Source organism: Stegodyphus dumicola, chromosome 2 (assembly GCF_044657685.1).
Source record: "Stegodyphus dumicola isolate Sdum_Otavi_A_Nest chromosome 2, ASM4465768v1".
NCBI classification, from domain to species: Eukaryota; Metazoa; Arthropoda; class Arachnida; order Araneae; family Eresidae; genus Stegodyphus; species Stegodyphus dumicola.
This window is the reverse complement of record NC_140769.1, coordinates 169728081-169746442: the sequence shown is the minus strand read 5'-3', so window position 1 is coordinate 169746442 and position 18362 is coordinate 169728081. Positions and strand designations below refer to the sequence as shown.

At 32.5% G+C, this 18362-nt stretch overlaps 1 protein-coding gene across 4 annotated transcripts in view; it reads right to left on the bottom strand.

The window, feature by feature from the left end:
• Positions 1–18362, bottom strand: part of LOC118203973 (uncharacterized) — a 159518-nt gene that overhangs the window by 93871 nt on the left and 47285 nt on the right. For all 4 annotated transcript variants that reach the window (XM_085811431.1, XM_085811432.1, XM_085811433.1 and 1 more), the window contains exon 3: positions 6861–6933. In XM_085811431.1, coding sequence (XP_085667557.1) covers positions 6861–6933 — 73 coding nt within the window. The remainder of the gene's footprint in view (positions 1–6860; positions 6934–18362) is intronic.

Sequence of the window (18362 nt, the reverse complement as noted above, 5' to 3'; positions counted from 1 at the left end):
TACAATCGAAAAGCAATGCCTTGCCATTACCTCGGCAATCAATAAATTCAGGCCATATTGCTATGAAAAACACTTCACGGTAGTGTGATGGATCACCACCCTTTATGTTAGCTTCCAATGTTAAAGATCTATCTGGAAGACCTTACACAAGGGGCTCTCATGTTGCAGGAATACAATGTAAATATCATCTACAAGAGCGGTCATAAACACTCCGGTGCGGATTCACTGTCAAGGACACCCCTTGTCGAACCAATAACTGAAAGCAATGATAACATCCCTTTTCTCGCAGCAGTCACAATTTACGAAAAAGAGTAGCAGAAGGACAAACAATTGAAGTCCATTATTACAACTCTCATGAGAGGTAATGCATACCATTATCAAATAAGAGAACTGGTATACCGTACAAAAGAAGCTATGATCCTATGGGACAGCAATGGCTCTTGGTAATACCAAGACAACTTTGTAACGATGTTCTAAGAAGTTTTCATGATGCTTCAACCGCCGGTCATTTCGGATTTGAAAAGACGCATGCCCAAATAAACAGGAAGTATTATTGGCCAGGGCTGTATAGGAGCACATGACAGTACGTATCACACTGTCGAGAAGGCCAAAGATGGAAATCGCCACCACAACAGCTTCATCCAATAAAACCCCCTGACAATACCGTTTACCAAAATTGGAATATTTCAACTTGGACGCTTTCCTACTACTCGAAATGGGAACCGGAGGATTGTGGTTTGACCAGATTACTTTATCAGATTTACACTCACAAAGGTAGTACCAACTGCTGAGGGCATAGAAATAGCCAAATTTATAGTTGAAGAAATTATACTGAAGCATCTTGCCCCCAAACAGATGATAAGTCACGGAGGATGCAATTTCTTATTTACTGTTATTAAACAAATCATTCAATTATGCCAGACATCTGCTCTTTTGAGGACTGCATACCAATGATTTAACTAAAATATTCAATAAGATACTGACAGACATGTTGTCCATGTACATAGACGTTGAACAGAGAAATTAGGATACTATCCTACCACTTGTAACTTTTGCCTCTAAATCAGCAAAACAAGACACAACGGGATTCAGCCCATTTTTTCTCGTTTATAATAGAGATATCCAGAATCCTCTCAGTGTAATTTTTCCATCCAATACCGAAGATGCCGACAATAGTTACGTGCAACATCTGGTCATCAGAGCTGAAGAAGCTAGACAGCTTGCAAAACTCCATATCCTTAAAGTGCAAGTATCTAGTATTTGTCATATAATTTGTTAATAATGTTTAATTTCAGGCATTTTTCTCAATTCTTAGAAAAATTTGATAAGAAAATTTATTGCTAGAAGATGGCATGTAATTATTCCACAGTTAAATAGGTAAGGCATTAGATAAATTAAATAAAGACACAGGAGCATAGCTAGAGTTTCCAGCACCTGGGAACAACTGAAGAATTTGGGCCTCTTTCTGTGTGCCAAGAAGGGAAAGTATTTCATTAAAAAATTCCGTAGCATAAATTTTGGCGCCCCTTGGATGCTGCACCCGGGGACAGGTATCCCCCTTGCCCCATTCTAGCTACGCCACTGTAAAGACATTAAATACTAAGGAATAATTGAAAAAGTGATGCTAGCTGTTCAAAGACTAATAAAAATTCTAGAAAGTATAATCTCTACATATAATAATTACTAATAAAAATTCTAGAAAGACTAATAAAAATTCTAAAACAAAGACTAATAAAAATTCTAGAAAGTATAATTACTTATGATACTAATATGTTTGTGAAGGTACAGTCAAATCCCACTAGAGTAAAACCTATTTGTAAGGAACCCACAGGTATAACAAGCAAATATTTGGTCCCATCCAATTTTCTATACCCCTAAAGTTATTTTATATGAGTAAAACTTCAAACTTCGAATATATATATGTACAGAATTATAATATAACTATAAACATTAATTCTTCCTCTCTATTCTAAAATCGTAATAACTTATCTGCATTGCGTCATTCAAATTAATCATGCGATCTTACTTAACCCATAATGCAGATCCCTCTCGACCAATCACCAAATTGCAAACCGAAACTTTTCTCTTCGCGTGCTTCCATCTTTGATAACTACGCACTTCAGCTTTTTGCTCGCTACTGTGCTGTGATTTTGCTGGCTTGCTTTCTATCCCAACAATATCAAAAATGTAAATCTTCTGTGGAAAGGCACGACTAGAGTGCCAAGTGATTGTGGCCACAAATATCAATTGGAAATAAAAATGGAATTAAAATCGCTTCTACTGCCAAGTTTTATTTACGAAGTCAACACATTAGCTTACGACGCAATCAGATTACTTCCTCTTCAATATGGGATAACTACGCATCTACAGTGTTCTGTCTTTTCCTTTCCCTTGTGTTTTTATTATGACATATATATATATATATATATATATATTTAAAAAAAACAGATACAACAAACTTAGTGGGTACAGTCGACTAAAATTATGTGTGTGTAGCGAAGTTTTATCCACAATTTCTGCAATTTTTGACCGAAATTACTAACCCTAAATTTATCTGTGTTTAAGCTATTAATGCTTTTGTGTTACTGTTCATTTATCTTCATCTCTAACCTTCTCTGTATTCAAAACAAAAGCTACAGAGGTAGGAGCAGCAGCCAGCTCTTGAAAAACCAGGAAACAAAATACACATACCTTAGGATTTCTACTGTGTAATGCACTGAGCAAAGAATTTGAATTGGTTCTTTGATTCCATTTACATTCTTTTATTCAGTTGTTAAATAATATGCTATGTTCAAGGTTGATGCTATGATGGAAATTTCACTATTCAGGAAAGTAGTGAATTAGATTCTTAAGAGTGATACAGATGATTTGTCTTTTAAGAAACAGAATTTTTTAAAATCTTTATTGGTTTGTTTGCACCATCTAAAATTATTAATCTATAGTTAATTAGAAAAACAATTAAAAAGAAATTTAGTTAATTGCATTAATATAAATGGTAATTAACAAACGTGATTTTTTAAAATTAGATTTATTATTAACTTTTGGGAAATATGATAATGCTAATTAATCTTTTTGCATGATTCAGAAGTAAATTTTTAATTTTTTTTTTTTTTTTTAAATCAGACCGAATATAGTAAACCAAATTTTTGGTCCTTTAAAGTTTATTAAAGCAGGGTTCAACCGTATTCGTACACAGGATATGAACATATGGTGAACGCATGCCAATCATAATAGAAAATTAGTTCTGATGTTGTATCTGTTCTGATGTATCTTTGTTGAATTTTAGTTTAAGTCTGAAAGTGGTCAGATGTCGTGCATTATGTCTGAAAGATATTTAAATGAACTGCTAAAAGGGTGAGCGGCTAATATACCCCAGACCTGTCAAATGCAATTAGACATTTTCATGACATTAAATAGCCTTCAAAACATGATTGCAAAATATGAAACCTCTTTTCAAACATACCAAATGCCTGTCATCTCAGTGGTCTAGGTTACCTCAAGCAAACTGCAGTACCTGAATGCTAAGGAAAAGATTGTCACTGCAAGCATAAAGCAGCTGTTATACAATCAAGATTGTTGGCTTGAATTCTCGTGGTAGTCACTGGTTCTTGAATAAACAGAGCACTGCTTACTGGAAACTTCAAAAATGAATTTTAGTATGAGAAGGCACTTATATCTACTAGAAAAGAATGTTTGTCAGTGGGCACGATTACTATACATTTCTCACTGACAATACCCATGCTCAATTTAAACAATAATTCTGAACATATTTTTGTATCGAGAAACCTTTTGACTGAGCTTCACACATATGAAAGAATTTCTGAACTGAATAGAAATATATGAACAAACGCTTTTTTCCTATGTAAGGTTGTTTAAGCCAGTTGTCTAATTCAGATATGGCCAAACTATGGGTCTTTAGCCTATTAATGTAGTCTGAGCTAACCAAATGGTAGTTTATTCATAAAATCTACACACATAAAAGTAAAAACTTGTGTACATGCCAAATGAAATTTTTAATATCATTCAACAAATACACATCAAACACTGCATGAAAACTTTTTGACACTCTAGGACAAGGGTTCTCAAGCAGGGGGAATTTCAATGTTTCTAGGGAAGGAATGAGGTCAGCCTTTTATTTACCTGTTAAGCATCTAGTTTTAGTTTAAGAATGTAAAAGATTACTTTTATTCAAGTTTGGATATTCAGCAATATTTTTCTACACTTTTTCTTGCTTAAATTATAAAACACATTAAAAAAGAAACTGAATTTAAACAAATGTGTATGTATTTTTCCTGTTTTGGAAAGGAGGGATGATTATATAGCAATGGTGAAAGGGATGCATGGGAAAAAAAAATAAAGGTTGAGAACATTAAAAATATTGTACTTTAAAGAAAAATATTGTGAAGATCTCTCTCATCAATCAACCCTAAAACTTACAGATGCCTAAAAAATTGAAAAAGCAACACTGTTAAAAACATCCATTCATTTTTAACAATGACCAACATAATTTGTATGCTCTTTACCTCTTCATTATGGATAGTACAATGGGTTTCTTTAATTCCACAATCCTCAAAATGATTTGAGATTCAAAAGCTGAAATCTGTATGTGTGTGTGTGAGGGGGGGTCCTCCTCTAACTTGATTTTTTTTTTTTTTTTTTTTTTTTTTTTTAAATCTTTCCCCAAAAAACTCTTAAGCGTTTTAAGCCCAAGACTGAAATGATTAGTTTTACTAAAATTTCACTATAAATATTCATTAAAAAATAGAGCGACTGCTGCAATTTGAGTGGTATCTGGGCCATTATTATCAAATTCTTAGCAGCTCTGAAACACTGTTAACGTGTTTTTGTGAACTCTAAAAAACAGCACATTTACTTTCTTTAATGTTGGGGGAAATCATATAATTATCTCCATTTAGTGATTACCTACATTATCTCTAAGCAATCCTTCCCCGAGACTTAATTTAAAAATAAATTGGAAGGTTATAAAAAGTTTAAATTGCTACTCAAATACAATTTTTCAAATTATGTTGAGAAAACAAATTTTGAGATTCAAGAATTTTAATTATATGTATTTCATTTACTAAATTATTTTTTATCCATTTAATCAATATAGAAGTAAAAAAAAAAATTCTTTAGTTAGTTTTCCATCAAATACAGATTTCAGATTTTGATTTTATTAAAAACTTTTGGCAATAAGCAATTTTTTCAACTCATTATTACATGAATGTTTTAAAATTTTAATTGCTGCTCAACTACTTGTTTAAAATTATGTTGAGAAAATAAATCTTGAGATTCAAGAATTTTAATTATTTATTTCATTTACTAAATGCCCTTTATATCCATTTAATAAACTGTATTGAAAACATTTTTAATTAGTTTTTCATTAAATAGAGACCTCAAATTTTGATTTTATTAAGAACTTTTGGCAGGAAGTAATTTTTTTCATCTAATTATTACAGGAATGTTTTAAAACTCACAAACTTTATTAACGAAAACATGAAAATTTATGATTTGCCCCATCTCTATGTTTTAAATTTCTTTTGAAGAGAAGCCAATGTAAAACATAAACAATTGGAATAGTATTTGATTTACAGCATCAAATAGGCAACAAAATATGAAATATGCATTTTTATAACTATTCTATAATTTAATTACTATTAATTTTGAAGGATGCCCATTAATGGCTGAATGATTCAAATAAATGAACATTCACAGTTTGAATCCCCAAAAAAGGGCTGGCTACATGATGGTGATCATGGTTTTTCCCCATGCCTAGGCTAATGTAAATATGAGCCTGAATTCGCAGAGAAAGCAATAACGCTTTATTAATGTCGGCTATTAAAAATAACAGATGCTGCAGTTACTCTCAGGCCTTGACTAGCAATATGACTGCTTGCATACATAAAAAATTGGTTCCAGATTTTTCGATCGCACCTAAAGGAAATATTCAGCTTTCTGACAAATTTCGCTGCTTCTGACCTTTATCTGATGTCTTTTAGACTTAAGAACATCTGATCACCTTCAAAGTATTTATATTTAACTAAGATATGTATATACATAAAACTGATCATGTTTCATTTTATGATTTGCCTGCTTTGCATACATTCAATACCATATAGTTATCAACAATAACTATAATCAATGGAATTCCAATCAGTTTTGCACAGTTAGTCATAGTTTTACAATCATCTTTTAATTCTGAATATGAATAATGAATTTAATGGTATAAATGCTTAGAAAAGCTTTAAATTAGACATATTACAATTACTGCTAACAAATATCTTATAAATAATAAATTAAAGGTAAATAGTACATCTATTATTAAAACTCTCAGTTTTTAAGAGTGATATATACAAAATGACTTTTACAATTCAAAATAAAAAAATTAAGTTGGTAATGTGATCTTATGAGTGCATATAGTTGGGGGGGTTGAGGATTTCCTGACGGCTAAGAATATTTGGGAAATTTTTACACTTAGCAAGACAGTGTGTATCTGGTAGTTGAACTGACAAATGTCATTTTCTGTTAATTTTATAAAAATACTAAAAGAACTGAAAAAATTATGTAGACTCAGAATTACTGATAACATGCTCATTGAATGTAAATACATGGTCTCTCAAAACCTTAATGCATATTACACTCAAATTCCAAAGTAAATTCATAGCGTTTAAAAATTTTCTCACCAGTTGGATCAATAATGCAATGGATCTTTTACAACTGTTTTTCCCTCTGTTACTTAATTAAGAACTTTTAATATTTAATTCAAAATATATACAAATTAATTATGTTGTTCATTTTTAAGAACCATGAAAAATATTTTAAAAATAAGTCAATTTAATAAATATAATAAAGATACTTACATATATTTGCAAATTTTCCCTTTAAGAAATCTTGGCAATCTTGGTAGTCAGCAATACTTGTCAACAATCCATACTATTACAACAAAAGCAATAAAATTAACATCATTATGATTTATCTTCTAGCACAAAACACAAATCTATTTAGATTGTCAGTTATACACCATGTTTCAAAAAGAATATACATATTACAAAGTGTTATTTTGTCCAAACTATCGATCACTGTGCCTCGGCTCGACTATTGGTGAAACGAATACATAGTCTAGTTTATATTAATAGCCACTAGATGTCAGTTGTCTTATGTTTTGCGTAGTAACCATCACACGTTTAAAATGGCTACTCCGAAGCAGAAATCATTTTGTGTTCTCGAGTTTGCAAAGTGCAATTCTGTGATTACGGTGCAAAGACGTTTCAGATGACAAACGTACACGTATGGCATTTTGTAACGTGATGATTGATGTTATTGATAACACTTTTGCATAATGTATCATGTTCAGTGATGAAGCAACTTTTCGTATTAGTGGTCAAGTAAACAAACACGATGTTCGAATTTGGGAGCTACAGAACCCATATGCAGCCACTGGACATGTACGAGATTCGCTCAAAATCAATGTGTTTTGTGCAATATCCCGATCATCAGTTTACAGCTCATTCTTTGATGGAAACACGGTTAATGGTCAGCAGTATCTTGCTATGTTACAAAACTGGTTGTTTCCGAGGCTGCATGAAGACAACTTCATTTTTCAACAAGACGGTGTCGGCAAGTGCATGATTATCTGAATGAAATTCTACTGAACCGTTGGATTGGTTGTCAAGAAGCTGCCGACTTAGCATGTCTCAGCTGGCCTCCACGGTAACTGGATTTGACACCCTGTGACTTCTTCCTGTGGGATTTCATTAAAGACAACGTTTATGTACCACCACTCCCATAGAAGTTGTAAGAGGTGAAAAACTAGATTTGTACTGTCATAACATCAGTGACAACGGACATGCTTGCCTGAGTATGGGAGGAATTTGAGTATCGATGTGATATTGTTCGTGTCGCTGATGGAGGACATATTGAACATCTGTAATCTGAACTTGAGAGCTTTGTACATATGTGTGTAAAGTTTCATATTCGTATGTCATACAGTTTAATAAATATATGCATTCGAAATACATATATTCATTTTAAAACACACTGTATTACATGTGCTGAAACACAGCAATAAACTAAGCTATGAAGATTTTAACACAAGGTATCCCCATACTTGTGACAGAGAGGCAAGGAAAAGATGCATGTATTATGTTTTGAAATGCAAGCCAGTTGTCATCAATCTATATCATGGCCAAAATACAGCAGCTCAAACATACCTAATACAATTTACCCACACAAACGCGAAAATTAAATTGAGTTAACCACTTATCTTGAAACGACGTCGAATATTTTATTTTTTATTTTTGGTGGCACTTGTTCACTTTCAGAATGAGAATCTTTTTTTTCACTAGACATTGTTATGAAAGCATTTAAACAATTTCCAAATATGCACTTGTTTGTGGATAGCTAGCTAATTGCAGACTAAATGAAAGAATGAATTGAAAATGAGAGGGTGAGGGGAGATGAGGGCACGTGCGCTCGATATGCCGCCATGAAACTACTACTCATCCCTTAAGGCGCTTACTCACCGCAGATCGCTGCTGCAAAAAATATGTATTGACATATACGTTCTTTGGCTGCTGTGCACAGTCATGTTATTTTCAATGCTCTCAACCATTTTGTCCATGCGCATTGTGTCGTTATTTTCGAGAAACTTGATATTCCGGGTAATATTTATTTTAGTAATATTTATTTTAAATTCCTTCCGGGAAAAGAGAGATTTTAATTTCCACGACTCAATTCTGGGATTATCCTGGAATTCCGGTAGAGGTGGGAACCCTAACAGCGGCTAGCGCATCGCGCACCAGCACCACAGGTACGGGGTTCGAACTCCGGGTTGGGCAAGGTCACTGCAGCCTTTCATCCCTTGATTTCCATCCTTTGGGTCAATAAAATGAGTACCAGGTTTCGCTTGGAAACTAAACACTGAGGAGTCCTGTGACAAGCTGACCACTTGTTTAGGACATATGCTTACACACCCCGGGGCCCATGGTCAAGAAAGCAGATTTCAGGGCACTGCAGGTCTTGGCCCATTAGGGCTGTTTGCACACTGAGTTTAGTTTTAGTTTAGTTTACACAACAAACTCAGTGATAGCTATATAACTTATTGTTATAGCTATACAACTTATAATGAAAACTTACAATGATAGCTACAATTACTGCAAACATATTTAATATATGTTAGCAGGGAATGGTAGCTAACACTGTTCACAGAGTATTTATCTTTGATTTTCCATGACCATGTGTTCATATTGTTGCGTGTGTACGGGTTCGTAATATATTAAATGCACATCGGTCCAATGACAGATATTTATTCGGACAATTCCATTATAGAGACCGTAAAAAAACCGCCAAATTGTTGATGCCAATGATGTCAAAAATAATTATGATAACCCAAATGCAAGAAAGGAAGCATAAAAGTAAATAACTCTCTCAGATTATTATTTTAACTTAGATGAAGGGTTAATTTCATATAATACTTTTTTATTATTATAATTTATAAAAAAGGTTAAACATAACTGAAAGCATAATAGTAATTATAACTATCCAAATTATTAATTTAATTGATGAAAAGTTAATTTCATATAATACACTTTTTATCATTTTAATTTATAAAAAAAGGCTAAGCATAAATTAAACAGAAGACAAAGACATCAAAGATAAATATTTGACAACTTCCAACATTGCAGATAAAATTTCAGTTGTTTTGTGCAAACGCTTGTACATAACCTCGGACAGATAAGAATTGAAATGCTGTCGAGCAGTGCTCTGATAGCGTTTATTATGTCATTTAGCACTGCCCCATAGCCCCTTTGTTGTTTGTGTATGACACTCAGTTCAAGGTCCACAAAATTGTAGTTGTGGTTGACAGTAAATTTTCAAAGCCAACATTTCACAGTTCATCCAACTTATATGATTTTCAGCAGTCAGTATAAATAATGCTCTTTCTGCATAATTTTTTTTTTTTTTATGAAGTTTAGTAAGGTTTTTGCTGATCTAGCTGGAACAGCGACTAAGAAACATTTGATTCTCAAAACAAACTGCCAAAAAACCATCATAGCAGAAGAACAAGGTCCAACATTATTCCTTCTTCTACTGAAAAGGCTTTTGTCTACTTCAATAATTTTGCCACATACATCGATTTTCAACCTAGACTGAGCAATTAAAGTTGCAGCACACACCTCATGCATGTAAATGTTCCAGTCTACAGTAGTACTGTGGTTCATCTTCAGTTGGATTTCACAAAATTCAACAGATGCCATCTCCTGACACCAAAAACAGATCAACCTAACGGTTGTAAGGAAGGGGATTTTTGATCCCTCTAACCAATTTTGACTTCTTAATCCTATCTTCTCACTACAGATATCTTTCCTGCACTGTCATTTCGTTATTGAGTTACAAAGCATAATTTCATCTTGTAGTTGTTCGAACATAAGTTTCTATCATGAATGATGGTTTTTCTTTGAAAAAATTATATTGTAGACTTTTCATCATTGGGAAATTTCCAAATTGTTAGATGCATAGTGTTACCAAGAACAATTAAAACAATTAAAAAACAATTAAAAAATTAAACCAGTATTTCAATGGCGACTTACAAATGCAGAACTATCTAAATTTACATCATGTGAAATGGCATATTCGCTAGATTTGGTGCACAGTTAAATGGGCATGTTTGCTACATTTGGCACTTTTGTGCATATATTTTTGCTGTAATTTTTTACGGTCCCTATAACAGAATTGCACCAATTTATTTTATTAAAAGAAATACTTTAAGAGTTCTGGAACCTTCCACAAAAATATTCGTACAGGTGTTCACAATATCACGAGTACGATTAGTAATAATGCTTCAAATTACTAAGAAAGTTAAACACAGTGCAATGTTAAGTGCATCTAAAGAGTGAAGCTAATCCGGAGATATCTCAGTACTCCAAACTGATGCTGAACTAACAGCTACAACTCAGGAACTGATGCCCTCGTTGGTCTTATACAGTTTCTCTTAGCTGCTGAGTGATTTCTAGTACTTTCTGCTTTTCAAAATTACTAGAAGGCATATGAAGGTCGAATATGGTTACAGTTGCATATATAGAGTAACTACAGTTAAGATACGTTCCCACTGGTCCATTGGAGTGAAAAGTGTCAAAGCAGAAAAAAACACTTTCTGCATACATCAATTCACACCAGCACGGAAATTTCCACGCCGAAAGTTGTCGTAAATGCATGATAAATGGCTCTTTGTATCGGAAAACTTGGAGGAAAACATACTTCCTGCTTTTTGTTCCCACCTAAAACTTCCCGGCATTGAGTTTCATTCGTGTCTGAATTTTCTGCACTGTGCCATTTTGGCTTCTTACCACTGTATTTTAAATTAAAATTGATCCTATTTCAGCTAAATTAAAACTAATTTTACTTCTTGCATCACAAACAAGGAGAAACAGAAGCTGGCTATCTCAACCAACATTTGAGACTTCACTGCAGCAAGGGGATGCAGAAAATTCAATTGAAGAGATGCAGTTGAATGACATTGAAAGTTCTTTTAATTATTTTCGCATGACACCTCATCAGTATGATGAATTGTTAGCCCTGGTTGGACCATCTATATAATAGGAAAACAAGAGTTATCTTCAAAGTATCCAAGAAAAGGATCGTTTGGCTGTAACATTAAGGTATGTATAGATCTAACTTATTTTATTTGTGATTTTTTTAATATTAATTAGAAATTATTAATTACATGTTTCAACCTCAGACAGTGAGTTTTTCATAGGAAACAGCACTGCTTATAAAATTTTTACATAATGCATGCGCTTCCCTTAAATTGATTTAACTAATACAGTACAAAATTTGAAATCCGGACTCGTTGGGACTTCGGCAATTCCGGATATTAGATCATAAATTTAAATCTGGTACAATGGCATGCAGAAATTATACAATTAAAAATATGAAATCACAATTTATGAAATAAAGAACAATTATGATCTAAAGGATATCAAAATTTACAAAAAAAGCTTCATACTTATTTGTTTACTTTATTAAACATTTCTTCTAATGTAAGCTGTTTAAGTTGCTTCCACCGAAAATTCAAAAAGTTCCTTTTTCTTTTTGCTTATGTCATATACAGTTGACTTTCCAATGCCATACTCCTTGTACAATTTCAAAACGGATATGCCTTTATCCACTTTTGCAGCAATTCCACTTTTTATTTAATTGACATTGAAACATGGTTTCGCTTTGTAGATACTTTGGCAGCTCCAGAATTGGAAACTCTTTTTGACATAATCAAAAGTTTAAGCTTAGTTTTTATAAAATTGCCGTAATAATAACAGTCTGCAAAAAATAATGAGCTGGATCAAATTAGAAGATTAGGGAGCAAAGCAGTCTGCTACATTAACTGAAATGCCTTAGAATCAGTAAAAATAATTTTAGCCTAGCTTAATAGCGTCCATTATACATTATTGGCTGTGTATCAAAAGATTGGTGACGAAAGCCAAGTATTGAATTAAGCTTTAATTGTATTAGTTTATTAATTACTATACCTATGTTTATTTCTTGCACATGCTTAAAATAAATCTGAGTCCTGAATAAACTCCCACATATACTTAAGGCTTTATCTAGAGCCGGCACTAGACACCGCCTGGTGCAGTCTCTACGAGTCCTAAATTCTGTTACAAAGCGCCTTTCTAAGTTCTAAATTTTCACCGCACCTAAACTTTGCATCCCAGTGCTTTCCCTAAATAATACGAATCTTCTCATCCCTTAATTTTGCCGCTCGATGCTTCCACAAATTCCAAAAATTTTGTCTTACCTAAATTCTGCCGTCCGGTGCCAACATATTCTGTTGCCGCTTCTGGGTTTATGGTGAATAACATATCAGTTATTGTTAATTAAAATAGCACTAAATGTAATCTTTTGACCTATGAGTTTCATTAACAAAATCTATTTTTAACATATGAAAAGAAATTTTTGTTAAAATTTTCCTCGTCAATATTTCTTGGAGCATTTAAAAATCTATAATCATCACCAAGCATAATGTTAGCATAAAAGGTTGTCATACTCTTATTATTCAATTCCTAATATATAGAAAAAGTTTAGACATCGCTGCATGAGTTATTACTAAAGCTGTCATGTATTGATAATAAACATGCGGTGATGAAAGCACAATATAATAAATACATAATGACTCCTCAGGTTGGCATCAGGATATAAAATAGGTGAATGTTTCGTTTTAAGATGGTAGCCAAGCAGATACTCGGCTATGGAGCCAAATTATTAATCTCCCAAATTTATGCTTACATGATTGTTTTTCCATAACGAGGTATTTTATTTAGTGCGTAAATGAGATTAATCATCGGAATTTTTAAGTTAAAATCTCCACACGTTTTATTATGTAAGGTAAAATCAAATGCGCGTGTGTAAAGCATACCCCCCCCAAAATGTTTTTGGCTTTGAGGTGAGGATTTTAGATCATTATGGATAATGGACATCTGGATTTCAGACTTTGTACTGTACTTAAAATATTATACTGTGTCATAATATTTGAAACATTTAGAGTTACCAAACATCATACTTGGAAGAGGCATGTAATTAAAAAAAAAAAAGAATTTTTTTCCCCTTCATTTTTATCAAGGCATATTTTCTGCCTTATGCACATATTTTTGTACCCTTAAATGTAACTGTAATTACCTCAATTAGTCATATATTAATGAAGAGCGACTGTTAATAATTTTAGAAAACTTATTGAAGAAATTGTACTTTAGACAATATTTCTTTATAATATATTTGGCAGTTTTTGTATTGAATAATGAATTCCCATACTAACAAATTCGCCAATGCTCAAGCAGGTGTTCTTTAAACTAATAAATTATCACAGAGATTAAACCTTTGGCTTTGTTTTTATAAAATTTGAGTGAAAAGTGATCATGCATTTTGAGTAAAATAGAAAAGGTGTCATCACAGTACATAGAAGGGTTTCATAAAATCAGCATCAAAGTTCCATCTGAATTAAATGTCACATTCTGTATAGTAATAGTCCTAAAATTTTTAAACAAATGGCTTAGTATTCACAAATTATTAAAAATTAGGAACTCAGTAAACATTTAAATTTGGTAGAAAAGCACCTTAAACTGGTGTAGATTCTAAGTAAAATTCAAAATACAGAATCTTGAATTCTATCATTATTTACTCGTAACAATTTGTTGCTGTAGATTGTGTAATATCCTCATTTATGAGTGATAATTATGATATATTATTATTAAACTTAAGAATTTTCTTTTAAATAATTTATTTAATCATTATATTAATTTATACATTTTTTACAATTACCTAAATTATTTTATTTAGATTGTTACATTTGATTTCATATTTCTTCAAGAAATTTTAAAGCATATTCATTTTAAAACTAAGGCAAAAGCTCGACATTTAAAAAGAATTAAGATAATTTCAGTTAGATAGACTATCAAGCAGTTTCTTTTGTGGACATTTCTCCTAGTTTCTGCAATCCTGGCTTCAAAATTGGTGATCACCTTCTCCTTTGTCCTACCCTAACTGTGAGTTCCTTATAAATTTAAATGAGAGATATTTGTGATAGAATAATGGCACTTGCAGAAGACTTACCTGTAAGACAAAATAATCCTGATTCACATATTATGGGCACAATCTCCAACCTATGTTTTTTGGAAGTTTATATTTTAAGGCAATGGATGACACAAAGAAGTGAGCTGTGCCATATTAGTTGGAAGCAAGCATGTGGAAAAGTGTCATGCATTCAGAAAAAGACCTATGAGAATGTCAAAAGTTTTTGCTTTCTAGTGAATCTTACTCACTGATGGGAATTCTGGTGAAATTTAAACTGATTAAATGTACGAACATTAATGATTTTTCATTTAACATTCAAAATTTACTCCAAACTAAGTTTGTTGTTTCACCTATTTTTATATCATACAGTCAAAACTCTTTAATCCGGACTCGCTGGGACTTCGGCGCTTTTGAATTATCGGTTTTTCCGGATTATAGATCGTCAGTTTAAATCTGGTAAGATGGCATGCAGAAATTATAAAATTAAAAATATGAAACCGTAATTTATGAAATAAAGAGCAATTTTTATCTAAAGTTTATCAAAATTTACAAAAAAAATGGCTTTATATTTATTTGTTTACTTTATTAAACATTTCTTTCAATGTGCGCATGCGTAAAGCATGCATTATGCATAGTCGAAATTAGAAAATTGCAACCAGAAAACTATTTTATGTGTATTCATGATATTTATAATGACAAGGAATTTGATTTAAGTCATATCAAAGACGGAGTACATCGAGATGAAATACTACATTTAGTAAGGAATTATAAGCCGAATAAAATAAAAACATCTGCCCTGAAGATAAGGATAGTGCTGACAGATCAACTTCTAGTTCATTGCACGCCGCGAGTTCATTGCGTCTGCCCCCCGCAGAGCAGCGTGAAATTGATAAACATATTTCGGAATGATAAGAGAATCAAAGGATATGCCTTTATCCATTTTTTGCAGCAATTCCACTTTTTGTTTGATGAACATTGGAACATGCTTTCGCTTTGTAGATCCTTTGGTAGCTCCAGAATTGGAAATTCTTTTTGACATAATCGAAAGTTCAAGCTTGCTTTTATAAAATTGCTCTAACAGTCTGCAAAAAATAATTAGCCAGATCCAATTAGAAGATTAAAAAACAACGCAATCTGCAACATTAACTGAAATAGATAATTTTAGCTTAGCTTTATACTGTCCGTTATACATTAAACGCGCATGCGTAAACGTATTATGCGCATGCGGAGATGCATGCGGAGAAAGTTTGTAGCTTTGGGGTCTGGATTACAGATCATTCCGGATTATGGACGTCCGGATTAAAGACTTTTGACTGTATAATATATTGGTATGTTTCTTTTTCTTCCATCCATTGTTTACATGTTGGATAGAAATTGTAGTGGCCAGCTTTGAGAGAGGGAATAGGATGACCACTCAAGAAGTTGAAAGAATACAGGTGCCACATGGAATACTTCAGATTGTTTCATCATACCATAAAGCATTTTTTTTTTTTTTTTGCAAAATATTCTATCATGATTTTTAAAATTTGAATTTTTATGCCAAAAAAACTTCTCCTGGAGCCCTAAATACCACGAGGGCAACCTCTGGGTAAAATTGCATTTAGTTTGAGTTGCTCAGCAACCTGTTCTTAAATAAAAGACATTATTATTTGGACCTGATTCATGTGATTCTAACTTTGTGTTAAAAATCCTGAAAGCTCGGCATTCTTCTGTCTATGATTTTTTCGTCAATGTCTGAACTGGTCAAAATGTATCTAGGTTTTTCTGATTAGATACAGAACCTATAAACCCTTGTAGATCTATATAATATCTTAATTTCTAATTCGCTCCACACTTCCACTGATGAGAAATAAAGGCAATGAGTTTGAAATTTTGTGATGTCTTTAAATTGAGATGAAATTATTTGTACTGACTGTGATAAAAACATATTGAATTATTCAATTTTTGAACTGTATTACTGCACAAATGTATCATTGTTCTAGCTCTTACTAGAATTGTTAGAAAATTGTAAACATATTTACAAAAGTTTATTAGAACAAATACTTACTGTAATAAGCAAATGGCTAAATTCTCAAACGAAACGAAAAATAATCATTTATGTTCAATATCATGTACTGAAATTTGGCATTAGTGAACCCTTTCATATAAACTTGCATTATTAGGTCATGCAGTCGAGGGTTATGTAAAGGATATTGTTCTTTTCAATATAATAATACAAACTGATATAATTATAAGAGGATACTTTTCTTAATTGTCCATTAATGTCGCGTGTAGACATGCTTTAGCGAGTAATTCTACTACATGAAAATACGCCAAAAAATGCAGCTGCTATTAGTGAGATGATCTTTAGCTTTTGCATTAGGAGAAGGGGGAAAGTAATTTCACACTATTAAGAAATCATTTATTATGCGAGTTGTAAATATATTCATGTAAAATTTAAATGGTAGTACAGTCAAAAGATGTTAATCCAGACTCATCGGGACTTCGGCGATTCCGGATTATCGATTTTTCCGGATTACAGATCATCAGTTCAAATCTGGTAAGATGGCATGCAGAAATTATAAAATTAAAAATATGAAACCGTAATTTATGAAATAAAGAACAATTATGATCTAAAGGGTATAAAAAAAAACTTAATATTTATTTGTTTACTTTATTAAACATTTCTTTTAATGTAAGTTGTTTAAGTTGGTTCCTTTTTTATGTGATAATACATTCTCTTTTTAATTCTATAAACAGACATAATTTCTTGTTCAGTTACAAAGTTCCACTGTTCAAGTCCTATAATTGCTGTGTCGAAAATACCGACTAATTTGTCAATCGAAATTTTTTCGTTTTTAATAACCTCTGTCACTTTCTTCGCTATCGGAAGCGAATTATAATGACGAGAAATTTGATTTAAATCATATCAAAGACGGAGTACATCGAGATGAAATACTACATACATACATACATTTAGTAAAGAATTAAAAGCCAAATAAAATAAAAACATCTGCCCTGAAGATAAGGATAGTGCTGACAGATCAACTTCCAATTCATTGCACGCCGCGGCGTTAAAGATAAACAAAGTTTAGATAAACAAAGGATATGCCTTTATCCATTTTTTGCAGCAATTCCACTTTTTGTTTGAGGACATCGAAACATGCTTTCCCTTTGTAGATCCTGCATTGGAAAATCTATTTGACATAATCGAAAGTTCCAACTTACTTTTATAAAATTGCTCTAACAGTCTGCAAAAAATAATAAGCCGGATCCAATTTGAAGAATAAGGAACAACGCAATCTGCAACATTAACTGAATTATATAATTTTAGCTTAGCTTATACCGTCCGTTATACATTAAACACGCATTCGTAAATGTATTTTGCGCACGTGTACACACATATTCGCAGCCATAAAGCGACGCATGCGCAGAAAGTTTGTAGCTTTGAGGTCCGGATTATGGGTGTCCGAATTAACGACTTTTGACTGTATATGACTTTTTTTATACATTTTTAAGATTTCTTGCCAGTGGGTATTTAAGTTTATAATTTGCTTTTCAAATGGCAAAGTACATAGTCTCCCTCATAATACGAGATACTTGTGCTGCTTTGCGCAATATATTGCAGCTAACTGTTTGGGGAATTCCAAATTAAGAAAAAAGGGCTTCACGTTGCCAAGGAATATAAAGCACTATGGCAGTTACCCCACTGCCCTGGCTCCATTGATGGAAAGCATGTCATGGTTCAGGCATACATAATTGCAAAATAAATAATGTGACTTCACACACTACTCCCATGACTAGGTTATGGAAAGTTTTTA